Here is a 16732-nt window from a genome sequence, read left to right on the forward strand (position 1 = left end):
TTGTGAAGTTTCAGAAGTCTAAAAAAAAACCCATTTGAGAAGAAATCGCGCTGAACCTTGGGTCTAAATTTCAGAGCTTTTCGCACGATATTGTCGGAGATATGATCTCAGGAAGTTGGTCTTTTTGCAGACTCCTGAATTACATTCAAAACAGGTGACCTGGGGAAAATCGTCATAACTTTCTTTCTGAGCATCGGATTGAAATTTCGTAAGAAGGTACAGAAAGAGGACGGACTTTAGTTTTCTGTTATATATTTTTTAGAGTCAAAGGTTGAAACAGTGACACGTGGCACTTCATACCAATTTTCTCTACTGAACTACTCTATAATCAGGTCACTGCGGGAAATTGTGCATAACTCTTTCTTGGAAAATCCAATTTGGTTCAGACCAGTGGCATTGGAAAGAGGACATAGAGGGATACTACAGGTCAGAATGTCAGAACTGGATGATTCGAAATTATAGAGATACATCAGATTCAATGTCAGGCTTCTACAAAGTAAAAAAAGGTGTGTAGTTTTTATTTTTTATTTTTGCATAAGCTTGGTTTTAAGGAATTCAAAGGGCATAGTAAAGCATTATTATCGGTAACTGATGCCTCGAGGAAAGAAAATGCAAACACCTAGTAAGGAACCTGAAAGCTCTAGCATGACTCATGAAGAAGAGGAAGAAATGCTACATGATATATCAAAATTACAAGAACAAGTGCAACAAATGTCACGCTCACAAAAGCTAACAGATGCTAAGATAAATGGCATGGAATCTAAGATAAAGGGCATGGAAGCTAAGATGGATGATCTAAAGACAGATTTGAGAACAGATTTGAAGACAGACATGGCAGATTTGAAGACAGATTTGACAAATTTTCTACAAGAAATACTTACTAATGGTGAAAAGGTTGTAAAGGAAACTCATGATGTGAACAAAAGAAATGTTAATCATGATTCCATAGACTCTAATGTTGGATCGAAGACCCACCATATTCCAAAAATCGATATGAGGAAGTTTGATGGCAAGGATCCCGCCACATGGATATTACAGATGGAGCAATTCTTCGATCTCAATAATGTGCAAAACACACAAAAGGTACGTATGGCAACTTTATATTTGGAACCAAATCAGTTTGTATGGTATCAATGGCTTTGCTCTCGTAAACAATTTATCACTTGGGCAATTTTTACGGAAGAATTGATAGCACATTATGAGGATACAAAAAGCAACACTTTTTTTAGCCAATTGATAAGTCTCAAACAAAAGGGTTCAATAATGGAGCACATTGAGGAGTTCCAAAAATTGAACATAAGGGTAAAAGATATTCCAGAGGAGCATAGGATTGATGTGTTCATAGGGTCTTTAAAGGATAATATCCAACATGATGTTCGCCTTTGGGAACCTGATTCATTAGAGAAGGCATTCAGGTTAGCAAGAAAAATGGAAAGCAAAATTATGGCAACCAGGAAGCATACCACTCACAACTATAAAGACGGAAGTGTTGTTGCCCCTAGTCTTCCACAACCTATAAGGTTGACACCACAACAATTGGAAGAAAAAAGAGCAAAAGGGCTTTGTTACAGTTGTGATAGCAAATACACTAAAGGTCATAAGTGTGCTGAGAAGAAATTATTCTACATAGATTGTGAAGAGGAAGAAGAAAAGGAGCAAGAAAGGTCAAAAGAAGAGGATATACTCCAGGAACAAAGCCTAGATGAAGAACAAATAAATCCGACCATATCTTGTAATGCATTGGCGGGAATTACCACTCCTCAAACCATCAAGATAGAAGGACAAATCAAGAAGAAAAAGGTAATAGTGTTGATTGATTCAGGAAGCACCCACAATTTTATTCATTGTAGGGTAGCAAAAGAATTGAATTGCTTCCTATATCCAGCACCAGAGTGTCAAGTGATGATTGCAAATGGAGGAACAATAAATTGCTCTGGAAAGTGCCATAATATCAAGCTATCCATGGGAGAATATGTATTGACTAGCCCAATGCTTTCCATTCCAATGGGAGGTGCTGATGTTGTACTAGGAGTCCAATGGCTACAATCCTTGGGTACAATAGCTTTTAATTTTCAAGAACTTTTCATCAAATTTTCTGTGGAAGGAAAGGAAGTTGAATTAAGGGGTATTGCAGGGAAACCAGGAAAGATAATCAGCTCTAATGGTATGACAAAGCTTCTAAAAAAGGAGCAAAGAGGTGTAATTGCACAATTATGTTCGCTAGATGTTTCCACATTGGAATCATCTATTTCTCCAGATCTCCAAAAAGTCCTGGACAATCATTCCAAGGTATTTGAGACTCCCAAAGGTCTCCCACCTATGCGTGATCATGATCATGCTATTCATCTGATTCCAGGAAGTGTTCCTCCAAACATCAGGCCGTACAGATATCCCTATGTCCAAAAAAGTGAAATTGAACGTATGGTTGCAGAAATGCTAGAGGCTGGTATAATTCAACCGAGTCAAAGTTCTTTCTCTGCTCCAGTAGTATTGGTGCACAAGAAGGATGGATCATGGCGCATGTGTCCGGATTATAGGGAGCTCAACAAGCTCACTATTAAAGATAAGTTCCCCATTCCTGTCATTGATGAATTACTGGATGAATTGCATGGATCAATTTACTTCACCAAGTTGGATCTTCGTTCAGGATATCATCAAATCAGAATGAAGATTGAAGACATTCCGAAAACAACATTTAGAACTCATGAGGGTCATTATGAATTTTTGGTCATGCCTTTTGGCCTTACCAATGCACCTTCAACATTTCAAGGTTTGATGAATTCAATTTTCAAACCATTCCTTAGAAAATTTGTGTTAGTATTTTTTGATGATATACTAATCTACAACAAGTCTTGGAAGGATCATGTTGAACATGTTGACAGGGTGCTACAACTATTGGAGGAGAAACAATTATATGCAAAAAGATCCAAATGTTTCTTTGGAGTCCAGGAGGTGGAATATTTGGGTCATATTGTATCTCATGAAGGAGTTAAGGTAGACCCTAGCAAAATTAAAGCCATTAAGGAATGGAAAATCCCCACATCCATAAAGCATCTGCGAGGATTTCTTGGGTTGACAGGGTATTATCGCAAGTTTGTTAAGAATTATGGGAGAATAGCAGCACCTCTAACAACATTATTGAAGAAAGATGCATTTTCATGGACTCCGGAAGCAACAAAGGCCTTTGAACATCTTAAAGAGGCAATGTGCCAAGCACCGGTCTTAGCTACACCGGACTTCACAAAAACCTTTATTGTGGAATGTGATGCTTCAGGAAATGGAATTGGTGCTGTTCTAATGCAAGATGAAAGACCCATTGCTTTTGAAAGTCGTCCAATCAAGGGAAAGTTTTTAAGCAAAGCTATTTATGAGAAGGAAATGTTGGCAATACTCCATGCACTTAAGAAATGGCGACCCTACCTAATGGGAAGACACTTCAAGGTAAAAACGGATCATGATAGCCTTAAATACTTTTTAGAACAAAGATTATCCTCTGAAGAGCAACAAAAGTGGGTCACAAAGATGTTGGGTTATGACTTTGAAATCATCTACAAAAAAGGGAAGCAAAATGTGGTGGCAGATGCACTCTCAAGAAAGGATGAGGATGTGGAAGCATTGTTGTGCGCCATTTCTATTATCCAACCAGATTGGATAAATGAAGCAAGGGAGGAATGGAAGAATGACGAAGAAGTGTGGGCACTTATTCGAAAGCTACAACAAGATTCCAGTACGTCTGATACATTTAGCTGGAAAAATGATTCGTTATGGTACAAAGATCGCTTATACCTCTGTAAGAATTCCCAGCTAAAACAAAAGATTCTTATGGAATTGCACACTTCTCCCTTAGGAGGGCACTCAGGATTTTTAAAAACTTACCACAGGGTTAAGAAGGAATTTTTTTGGGATGGCCTTAAATCAGATATTCAAAAGTTTGTGGCGGAATGTTTGGTTTGCCAACAAAATAAAGTTGAAACAATTAAGACACCGGGTCTATTACAACCTTTATCCATTCCAAGCCAACGTTGGGAGGAGGTTTCAATGGATTTTATCACAGGTTTACCCAAGTCTGAGGGAAAGAGTGTCATCATGGTGGTAGTTGACAGACTTACCAAGTATGCACACTTTTGTGCATTATCACATCCATTTAAAGCCAGTACAGTTTCTACTGCATTTATGGAAACAATTCAAAAGCTACATGGAAACCCAAAGATTATTGTAAGTGACAGAGATCCCATTTTCACTGGAAATTTTTGGACAGAATTATTTTCTTGTCTTGGTACTCAGTTAGCTCATAGCTCATCTTATCATCCTCAATCTGATGGGCAAACTGAGATAGTAAACAAATGTTTGGAAGGATATCTTCGTTGCTTTGTATCTGATAAACAGACACAATGGGTCAAATGGTTGCCTCTGGCTGAATGGTGGTATAACACTTCCTTCCATACAGCAACAAAAATGACCCCATTTATGGCACTTTATGGGTATCAACCACCATCCATCACATCATATTTAAGAGAAAATTCTAAGGTTCAGGCAGTGGAACATCACATCGAACATCAACAACAAGTCCTCCAACTCTTAAAGGATAACCTCGTGTTGGCACAGAATAGAATGAAACAACAGGCAGATCAACATCGCAGTGAAAGAAGTTTTGATGTAGGTGATTGGGTATTCCTACGGCTACAACCATATAAGCAAATGTCCCTCAAGCAAGCTAAGAAGGATAATAAATTATCACCAAAGTATTATGGTCCGTACAAGGTGTTGCAAAAGATTGGTACTATGGCATACAAATTGGAGCTTCCTGCAGCTTCTCGATTGCACCCAGTTTTCCATGTTTCATGTTTAAAGAAGGTTATAGGCGACAAGCTCCCAGTTCAAACAATATTGCCAGAACTTGACGAGGAAGGAAAAATTATATTGGAACCGGAAGCAGTCACAGAAACAAGAACTCGACAGCTACGAAATCGATCAATTTCAGAGTATCTTATCAAGTGGAAGAACTTATCCGCTGAAGATTCCACATGGGAGGATGAGAATTTTATGCAGAAGTATCCAGAACTACTCAAGCGTTGAGGACAACACTTTTTTGAAGGAGAGGGGCATGTTGGGTCCCTATAATACTAGTGATTACCCCATTACTATTGTAGTTATAACCCTTATTTATATTGTTGTGCCCCCATTACACTCATATTGTTATTAATGTGCCCATAGAATCCCTCTATTGTTATTTTTGTGGCTTTATATTATTATTGTTAGGTCGGCTGGATTATATTGTGACTCCTTAGACTCCTATATATAGAAAGGAGGTTTTGTCATTTGAATCATCCAAGAATTGTTCATTTATGTAATGTAAAGGAGGTTTCCCCCTTGAAGAGGCTGAATTCTAAGGCGTTGATCTATCTTTTCTATCTTTTCTTGAGCTGGTTTCATAACATTTTCATGCATAAAAAGGATCAAACTTTTACAAAGTTTTGTGAGTTTAAAGAATTGGTGTAGAAAGAGTCAGATAAGAAGGTTAAAGCTCTACAAAGTGATAACAGTGGTGAGTATGTCTCAAATGAGTTTAAGAACTTCTATACAGTAGAAGGGATTAAACGAGAGGTGGCTACACCCCATAACCCTCAACAGAATGGGGTAGTCGAGAGGAAGAACAAAAGCATATTAGGGAAAGCGAAGGAAATGTTGCATGATCAGGGCCTACCAGTACACTTGTGGGCTGAGGCATGGAACACAGTAGTTTATGTTCAAAACCATAACCCACATCAGATGCTTGAGATGCAGACACCAAAGGAGGCTTATTCTAGTAAGAAGCTAGATATTGGTTATTTCAAGATTTTTGCATCATTTGTATATTCCGATGTGAACAAAGATGCACGACAAAAGATTGAGATGACATCAAAGTTGGGGATATTTGTGGGGTGCATTGGTACACCTCACAACTATCGGGTGTACTTGGTGATGAAAAGGATGACAGTAGCTCACAGGGATGTCAGATTCAATGAGGAGAAGGACATGCGAGTTTCCTTTGAGATGAAGCTTGAGCTACATGCGAATGAGGAGATTTTAGCTTCTAGGTTTGAGGCACCTTAGATTGATGTGAAGTGGCCACATGCAGAGGATCGGGGAGTGGAGACATCCACTCAGATAGAGTCTTCGAGAGAGGGAAGAAGGTGCACCATAGAGGTTGACATATTGTTGGATGATGCACAAGAGAATGTGGGAGTGCGAGCAGAGGATGTCACCTCAGAGATACACTGGATACATGGCTCTTATGGGTGAACGTGTTGTGACAAAGCCATATTCCTTTAAGGAAGTATTGGAGCATCCAGTTTGGGTTGGTGCCACGATGGAGGAGTATGAATCCATACTTTGTAGTAGTGTTTGGGATGTGGTCCCAAGATTGGAGGACAAGTGAGTGGTGAGATCTCGTTGGCTTTACAAGGTAAGTAAAGGTGAAGATGGTAGTCTAGAGAAGCATAAGGCTAGATTTGTGGCCCGTGGATTTTCATAGGTAGAGGGGATTGACTATGATGAGACCTTTGATCATGTTGCAAGGTACTCATCAGTCAGATCTATATTAGCACTCTCAGCACAGATGGGTTGGATGATATATCATATGGATGTGAAGAAAACCTTCCTTAATGGCATGATTGAGTAAGAGGTGTACATAGAGCATCTTGAAGGTTTTGAAACATTTGACCATGAGTGGCATGTGTGCTGGCTCAATATAACATTGTATGGTTTGAAGCAAGCACCCTGTGCTTCGTACACCATGATAGATAACTACTTCATCGGGTTGGGCTTCACGAAGAGTGAAGCGAATGTGAGCCCGTACCACATAGTGGTGGAAGGTAAGTTGTTGATCATTATACTTTATGTTAATGATCTCATACTCACAGGTGATGATCAATTGATCAATTGTTGCAAGGAGGACCTTACAAGAGAGTTTGACATGAAGGACATGGGGCTTAGGCATTACTTCCTTTGCATGGAGGTTTGGCAGGGATATGGGGAGTTGTTTGTGTCTCAAGGTAAGTATGCCAATGAGATACTCACGAGATTCTACATGGAGAGCATCAAACCCATGGAGACTGTTGTAATAGGTAACTGGACGAAGGATGATGCTACTTCAGGGGAAGCAGCGAAAGCTACTATTTATAGGCAGCTTGTGGGTTCAATCATGTACTTGGCGAACACAGAACCATATATGTGCTATGTAGTTAACCAACTTAGTCAAGCGATGGTTAGGCCTACCAAGCTATATTGGACGGGGGAAAAGCATGTGTTGAGATACCTCAGGGTCACTACTAAGTACAAATTATGGTATAGATGGATAGAGAGAGTGAAACTTCAAGGGTTCATCGATTCAAACTCAGTAGGTAGTCCATCCGAATGAGAGAGCACATAAGGAAAGACCTTCAATATTGGTTCAATGGTAGTTTCTTGGTATAGCAAGAAACAAAGATCAATTGCACTTATTTTGGAAGAGGAAATGTACATGCCTGCAAGTCAAGCAACATTTGAGCCCATCTAGATGAAGAAGATGTTGGTTAGTTTATTTGGTTAACATATGGATCCAACTGTGATTTACTACGGTAACCAAATTTGTGTCAAACTATCTGAAAATCTAGTTTTTCATGATCGGTTCAAACAGATTGATATCAGATATCACCATCTCATAGATTGTGTATTGAGGTATATTATGTTGTTAGAGTACATTCCCATAGAGGAAAAAATGCTAACATTTTGACAATGGCATTGTCAAGATGTAAATTTGACTTTCACAGAGACGGGATCGGGGTAGATGATAATCCCTTTCTTGTTGAGGGGGAGTGTTGAGAAATGGAAACAAGAAATTCCAGTTTAATTTGTCCTTGATTTAAAGTGTGAATTATAATCAAATTCTATTCCCATAGCAACTTGGAAATATTTAATTAAGTTTAATTAACTTAATTATATTAGGAATTTTGAATTCAAAGTACTTTTAAAGTCATGTATATGTTCTCCCTAAGATTTAGGGGTCCAGTATGGGTTTAAATTGAGTTGGAATTTATCACTCAATCCATTGAGTTAATTTCAGTTAAATTAGTTCTAAATTGTTTTTGGAACTAATATAGGACTAACAGTTAGTTGGTGCACTAGTGCATCCACCTGTTCTACTCCAGTCAGCTAAACATTCCCTCATGAGAAATGCATGCATGTCGATTCTGAGAAAGACCCAGTTGAGACTAGAGTGTAGGGACAACGTACTATCACTGGTATTATTTATTAAAGTGTAAATATCATGCATGCATCAAATATTGATCCTATGTTTGGATAGTGCAGTTTTGGAAGCATGAATTCCCTTTAAATACGAGTTATTCATCCTAGGAATTACACAAGGAAATAGGGGCTTGGAGAGATGCAAAATTGGCTAAGTGTTGCCCAAGAGCTAGCTTGTGAGCTGAGAGAGTTTAGAATACTTGTGGAGAATTATTCTAGTGAGAACAATATTTGTATCTTCACTGGTATTTCTAATATATGCAATACATATATCGGGGTTTTGAGTTGTGTCTTTCCCCATGAAAACTTATTGTGTTATGTCCCATTGATTTATCCTCTTCTTGTTCATATCGTTTTCATCGATCTATAGGATTTTGATGGTTGAAAGTAGAAGTAGATTCTTGTCCTGTGCTCTAGTACATTGCATGAGCTTGTGAATCTACATGATTTGTTATATAAGGAGAGGAAGAGGGAGCTAGAGATATAGATGGGAGGTGAAGAGAGGGAAGAAGGGAGAGATGGAGGGAGGTAGGGAGGGAGGGAGTGTGTGTGTGTTCGAGGGGGTGAGATAGAGAGATAAAGGAGAGATCGAGGGAGGTATAAATATAGATGGTGGGGGGAGAGGGAATAATATTTCTTGCACAAGATGCATTTATTTTAGTGTAGATGATGCTTTATAATCCTATTTGATTGCTAGAACTAGATGCATTGATTTCAATGTAGATGTTCATTTCTAATTATATTTGATTGTTGGAACTAGATGCATTGATTTCAGTGTAGCTTTTTATTTATAATCTTATTTGATTTCGTACTCTAGATGCATTGGATTCAGTATAGATGGTGCTCTTTAATCCTATTTGATTGCTTGCACTAGATGCATTGACTTCAATGTAGATGGTGATTTCTAATCCTATTTGATTGCTTGCACTAGATACATTCATTTTAGTGTAGATGTTGATTTCTAATTATATTTGGTTGCTTTCACTAGATGCATTGATTTCAGTGTAGATGTTGATTTCTAATCTTATTTGATTTCTTGCATTAGACACACTAATTTCAGCGTAGCTATTTTTTTCTAATCTTAATTGATTTCTCGCATTAGATGGATTGGATGTTGTTAATCTTGAGATTGTAAATTATTAGAAAAAATATCTAGATTCGATGGAGTGGAGATAGAGGGAGGAAGATTTCTTGCACTAGATGCATTGATTTCAGTATAGATGTTGATTTATAATCCTATTTTATTTCTTGCTATAGATGCATTAATTTCAATGTAGAATTTGATTCCTAAGCCTTTTTTATTGCTTGCACTAGATGCATTTATTCCAATGTAGATTTGGATTTCTAATCCTATTTGAGTGCTTTCACTGGATGCATTGATTTTAGTGTAGATGATGATTTCTAATTTCATTTGATTGATTGCATTAGATGTTGTTAATCTTGACATCAAAGATTATTAAGGAATTTTTTTAAAGATATATAGTAATACCTAAAGGGACACTATTAAGAATTAATTTGCAGTCAAAACTTGCAATACGTAGAATTAATAGATGTGCAGAATCAATCCTCCTACAAAGCGCAAAATAATCCTCCATAAGATCGTCTCCCTTCTACATCACCAACTAATTACTAAGAGACAATTACATATATTCAAAATGTTTTCAAAATTACATATATTCAAAGTTACTAATACATAATTGCATATACTAATGTATTCATAATATTTATAAGAGGAAAAGATATATTTATAAACATTCAAAACAAATCAAAATATTCTTGAATGAGATCTCATAGTTGTTTGGAGAAACAAATAATGTAAAGATTTTATAATTCTAGCCACTCATTAATTTTATTTTTCAAAAATAAGTTATATCTTGACTTTGCTAATAAACTATAGATAAAAAATCATTACAATATTCTTGAAGGAAATAAACTAGGAATTGCACCAAATGTTGCAAAGGAATGTGGTAAGGCAATAACATATGGAGAAAGAGCATAGATGAAGAGGGATGTGATATGTTACAATTTTAGTGAGAGAAATAACATGGTGTTAAAGGTAAAGTGAAATCCTCTTTCACTATCCTATTGATTTGGGTTGCAATATCTCAATTGAAGGAATGCTTAGAAATTTCAACATTGTATTATCGATTTCAACATTGTACTTGAAGCTTTAGTTTTTTTAATGCTATTTTAGGAAATTGGCTAGCCTGAAAACTTGCAAATTGATTGTTGGCGAATGTAGGTATGGGTCCTTGATTTAATGCGATGGTTTTCTTGTGTCGATGTTTATTTTAAGATGTAATGAGGAATCAAGCCACAAAAGAGTCCGTGAATTCTACCGAGTTTTTAACATTAACAATATAAAATTCAACCAAAGTGACATATTTCAAAACGGATGAATATAGGAGCAAGTCCAAGATGATTTTGGCATAATAGAAACCCCTCTGATGCATCACATAAGCCAAATACAACTCATGTTCTCCACCACAACCCCTAACATGTAAGCCAAAGAAGCTCATGTTATACACCACAACTTCCTATCTCGATCAATGCTTCTCATAGCAATTTATCATATAATCAAACAAAAAAAGGTCTAAAAACTTCAATCCTCATATCCAACGGAATTCACGTATAATTATATAGAAAATCTTGAGTTGGCGGCTCTCCCTTAAAATTGCAGAGTAAAGTAACAAGAATGAAGAATTGTAGACGTAATTCAAGAAAACAGGGCAAAACTCTTCTTAGCAACCATAAATACTCTAAACAAACTCCTATATGTTGTATATTCACAATACAAGAAGGAAAGGAAGGATAATAAACTCCCTTGTTCACATACAGGCAATAGATATCATATTAATAGATACCATGCCATAGTTGTGCGTATAATAAAGGTGAATGATCAAATTCCACACATTTTGCATCAACAATATATTATAATCATTACCACAAGATTTGAACCAAACAATTCATTCAAACCATGAAAAATGAAGGTCCCAAACAAATTAGTGAAGTCTTTGATCGTAGTAAACCTCAGAAATTTAATTTCCTCTTATTGACACAACTATGGTGAAGTCTTTGAGGCCAGTACACCTCAGGAATTTAATTTCCTCTTATTGACACATTTATGCATCTTCTGTCTCCTCAATACCCTTTGCTTTAGTTCTGTGTTAGTTTTCAAAGCATCTGCAATTTCATTATTGTTGTTTTCATGTTTTACTTCTTCCCTAGAACTATAGACTCTCCTTCTTTGGACATACAAAATTTGAAGACATGTTTCTTGCAGCCCATGCCCAACCTTTCTACAGAGGAGGAAATGAAGAAACACCCCCAAAAGCATTTTCTTGAATTGTTAGCCCCTCCACATTACGGTCAGGATTTCCATCTATTACTCTGTGAATCCTTTTTTTCTTCTTCCATGCCGAACATGCTTGTAAATGAGAAGAGTAATTCTGACTAGGAGATATAATGAACATCATGACACCGAGATTTTAACTCAAATCTCCATCCTAGAGTAAAGAGATGCATTTTCTCTTTTATGCTAGTTTTTTTCTTTACAGTCTTGTCCAAATTAAGATTATGCTTAAGTGGTGCTCAAGGACAATCTTGAACATCAATGATTTATTCTTTTATAGGAGGCTCCCATGATTTAGTTGATATGCACCCTAATACCCCATCAAATTCAAAATCTTCTTGGTCTTTGAAGTCTGCCTCCTTGGTCGGAGATTGGGACAAAATTTTCTCAATGCAATATGCTTCATTGGCTAGAACAAGGGGTACCTGTGCTTGTTCTTTTTTTGGCTCTTTGAATGCCATTATATCTTTTTATAGTTGGGGTTCAGTATCATCATCATCACCTAGAATAAGAATATCCCGAAGTGGCCATAAATTTCATTTCTTATAAGGATATTTTCTTCTAAATCCACCACCAACATAAGAAAAAAGCCCTCTGCTAAACTCTACAATAGACTTCAAATGTCTACAAAGAACTTCCAAAAGGAAACTAGCCACCAAGGGTTTTAGGTCAACCAATTGCTTTCAATGTTGCCAAGCACTATTGAATTTTTGTAAAACCTAGAAGCTTTAGAAGGTGGTTGAAAAATAATCGCAACTATTTCATTAAATGAATTTGATGGTCATTTCTGGAGTAGAAAAGAAAACCCATAGAAGATGATGGAAATAATTCCATCTATTTCATAAACGAATTTGATGGTCATTTCTGGAGTAGAAAATAAAACCCATAGAAGATGATGGAAATAATTCCATCTATGAAAAGAAAATCCATAGAAGATGATGGAAAAAATTCCATCGATTTCATTAAATGAATTCAATCATGTCGTTTCAGGAGCACAATAAGAATCCAATGAAAGAATCCAACACTGATTAGGCTTATCATTTTTCAGTAAATTAAAAATAGTGAAAACCGTATTTGGTATGGGCATCAAATGGAAAATTAAATGCTCAATAAGAGTTTGTATTCAAAATAAAAATGTTGAAAAACCACAAAATGAAAACCTCGGATTTTTCTTAAGCTTGAAAATACTACAACTGTATTTAATTTATTTTAATCATATAATTTATTTTAATCATATTTAATTCAATGACGAAGACATTTTTGAATAATGTGATAGAATTGGGAAGGTGAAAGAGAGGTAATAAATAATGTGATAGAATTGAAATGATGAAAAACAAGTAATAATAATATAAAGATAATAATAATCTTTTTTTATTAATTTTATAATGTTTGAAATTATAAAAAAGAATATAATTTGAGTATATTTTTATGCTATAAGACTAGAGGGTAGTTTCATCCCCTTAGTGTACCACCTCTTTCATTGTCTTTATTTTTACTAACCATTGCATTTATACAACTAGGCTAATTAATAAATATAATTGTTATAATCAATAAAAATATTAATTTTTAAATACAAAAAATAAATTTATCTTTATATAAAATTCATATTTAAATTTAAATTTTCAAGCCAAAAAAACATATTTAAATTTTTACATATTCAACCATTTAAAAAGATAGGTTTTTAAATTTTCCATTAAACTTTACATATTTAAATATTTATAATTACAATATTTTTTTTAAATTTTAATTAAATGTTAAATAATTAAAAAATATTATATAGAAGAAGAGAAAATGACGATTTAGGCACTTAAAATAACCAGTTCTCAACAGCAAGCCTGTTAGTCATTTTAAAAATCAAGTTACCAACAAAAAAACAATTAATAAAAACATATTCAAAATTTCAATATAAAAACCATAATTTAAGATGGTTGATTTGAACCATTTAAAAACATTGAACATGCCGCAAGATTCCAACTAAAAACGCTGACCAAAATGGCCTCGTTACAGCACTCTGAAAATGAAAATATTTTGTTTCACTGACCAAGTCTGCACTTCAAGAAACACGAAACTGTTGACAGATTCGTTGAGAGACGCAACTAGATCCAATCAAGACACGATCATATGTGGCAGAAGGGATAGGGTAGCCAATGACTATGACTGCGCCTTTCTCCATTTTAATTTGCAAACACACAGCCAGATCCGAGTACATGGCAAAGTCCGTCAATCAAATTTAAAACACAAGACAAAGTCCGTCAATCAAATTTAAAACACAATTTGGCGTTGTCAATGGCGTTGGTGTTGTTTCTCAACAATAAAACATTCGAAGGCCGGCTACCTACTGCACTTGCTATGTTCCCAATAAGACAATGTTGTTTTTCTCCAATAACAACCGCTGGTCCTATGCCTTCTCGCAGAGTATCTCGAACCGTATTCCAACGAATTGAATGGATCCATTCCTTCGGGGTAATACAGTGGCAATCGCTCCAGGGGAAACATCACAAAGCGTCTCACTACAATGCGTCCGACTGCATAACAGCCTCTTCACAACTTTCATACTAAATAACATCTCTAAGTTCTGCACATTGGATTACTAATCTCCTTCTTGCACACAATAATCTCTGCCGCGCGATTCTTCGGAAAATAAGACTATTGAAAAAACTGGGAACGCTGGATATTAGCCTAAATAATCTCATTGGAACGCTTCCTCCAGAGATAGGAAATTTAATTAATTGGGAGTTTGAAATCTCAGTGGAAAGTCATTCAAAGGATGCATATCAGCTACTGTTGGTCACCCTGTGATGGTTGCAAAATTAAATTTGAGTGTAAACGCACTCACAAGAAGCATAATTGCAGACAATTCAGTGAACTATACCTGGCCAGAAATAAACTAAGCATGACCATTTCATTGGAGTGCTGAAAGCTTGACAAAAAATCTCATAATATATGGCTTAGATCTAAGCTGGAACATCTATCAAGATCTCTTCATCGTGAGATTGGAAGATTGACGTTACTTGAATCGAACCATCTCTCCTGTCAGATTCCTCAATATTGCTTGAGGTTACTTGAATCGAACCAACTCTTTGGTCAGATTCCTTAGTAATTTTAATTTTTCTTTTAATTTTTCTTTCGGCCTATTTGATGGGCCATTTCTTCATCGGGGGAATTCACAAGAAAAGACAACAAAGAGATATATAGTATATACAGATATATACCTGAGGGCATTCACAAGAAAAAACAACGAAGAAATATATACATATATATCGGTGAAGAGCAGAGACATGAACGACGCTCGTTCTTTGGTAGCAAGTTTACAAACCCAGACTCATGTCGTCGTGGATTTGAAGAGATTCGGTGGTTTGAAATAAAAGGCCCGTAGTCGTCGATATTTATATCCATGAACATAAGCGATGTAGTAGAGTTCTAAGAAAAGTTACCTTGAGCATCTTATGAAAAATGATTCAATGGCACTCCCAATGCTTAAAAACCCTTTTGATAAGAGCTTACCCTAAAATTTTAGGTGCAAACAAAAATAGCAGTATAGTACTTTAACATGTAGATTTCAGAAAGGGAGGTCGTCATACCTCATACTGCCAAACTCATACAGTTTTCCACGGCTTGAGAAGACGATGACCGCGACTTCTGCGTCGCAAAGCACAGACAGCTCATACGCTTTCTTCAACAGACCGTTTCGACGCGTGGAGAAAGTCACTCGACGAGTTGAGGCATTATCGATCCTCCTTAACTCAATCCTTCGGCGGCCCATTGTGTATTCTGAACTCGCTAAAATCCACAGATCATGTACTTGTTAGGTCTAGGCCACCGTACCCTTATTTGGACCTGCAGAGGAAGGTATGACGAAATCAGTGCGGGCGGCGATATATCTCCTGTAACAAGAGATGAGACCAACAAAAGTATCGACATAGAGAACTTACAGCCAGAGAAGGGAAGAGGGGTGAGAAAACCGTCCCTTGTTGTTTGCTTCTGTTGCAATCGCGAGGAAATGTTGTGCAGGTTGTTTCTAGGGACAATTTGAGATGCTGCTGCCGAGTCTGCTGTTGAGTTTTAATTGTTTATTTTTACCCCAAAGTGGACCTCGTAATCTGAACATATATATGTTGTACTCCTTTATTAGAAGTGCAAGGCATTCAAGCGGGTCTCCACTGTCCACGTCATGCACTTCACAATCACCTCTCCTTTCCCACGGAAAACAAGCAAAACCTAAATTATATTTCTGATGTCTATTTCTGTGTAATGGTGCCTTCGCTAACTTCGAAACCGTTCTGTGTAAGTCTGTATAATGCTACCTGCAGTCACTTCAAAACCGTCAGAACCCATGACCCGACATTTTACAGAATCGTGATTCATGCCTCACTACCCGACAGTTTAGACAGTCATGACTCATGAACGACGACTTCACCTTTAATTGAAATACGCAAAAGGAAATAAAATAATGTAACGAGCCTATTCATCTATTCCAACTTAGCAAATTTATTAATTTATTCCAAGTTACCCAATTTAGAACAAACATAAGACGACAAAAGTGGAATGTCGTCGAATGTGAATCTTTTTGCAAGTGGAAGACATTTCCACGCAACCATTGGCCATCTGCTTAAACGTATTAGTCCCTCCATTGTGGAATTTTAACCTAAGTAATTATTAATAGCTGATTGGTATCTTGACATTGTTAATCGACACTTTTAAATGTAACCAAATCTGAATCCTTCTATTTTAAAACCCCATTCATATATATATATCAAATCAATATCTATTTTATAACGCTATTCATATATATATCAAATCAATATCTATTTATTAGCAAGATGTTTATTTAGTATGGCATTGACAAAGAGATTCATTTTCTTAACTCTTTAAGATAAGTTATCGGTTGAAATCACCCTTATGTGGTTGCACCCACAAAATTTAAAAATACATGGATTTATTAATAAAAATAATTACCAATTCATTTTAGTTTAGGTTTTATATCTAAGAATTATTTAATTCATAAAAAAAAAAGCATTCACTTGGTATTATTATAACGGTAAATACATTGCAATTGCGTTTAGGTTAAGACTTTGTTATGCAATATTGTTATTCAATTAAGTACAAAATATTAAT

General features: G+C 36.1%; 1 protein-coding gene across 2 annotated transcripts in view; it reads right to left on the reverse strand.

Annotated features, from left to right (window-relative positions):
* The window catches only part of LOC149157895 (agamous-like MADS-box protein AGL11), a 149675-nt gene extending 133758 nt beyond the window's left edge, over nt 1-15917 (reverse strand). The window contains exons 1-2 of one of the 2 annotated variants that reach the window (XM_089437675.1): nt 15550-15917; nt 15199-15454 (exon numbers count right to left, since the gene is read on the reverse strand). In XM_089437675.1, the coding sequence (XP_089293801.1) occupies nt 15199-15380 (182 nt within the window). In that variant the 5' untranslated portion in view covers nt 15381-15454; nt 15550-15917. The remainder of the gene's footprint in view (nt 1-15198; nt 15455-15549) is intronic. The other variant, XM_089437676.1, reaches the window with a different exon arrangement.
* Nucleotides 15918-16732: the final 815 nt, after the last annotated feature.

Source organism: Pinus tabuliformis, chromosome 5_2, assembly GCF_031772625.1.
Source record: "Pinus tabuliformis cultivar Carrire ecotype Pingquan chromosome 5_2, CPIR1, whole genome shotgun sequence".
Classification (NCBI taxonomy): Eukaryota; Viridiplantae; Streptophyta; class Pinopsida; order Pinales; family Pinaceae; genus Pinus; species Pinus tabuliformis.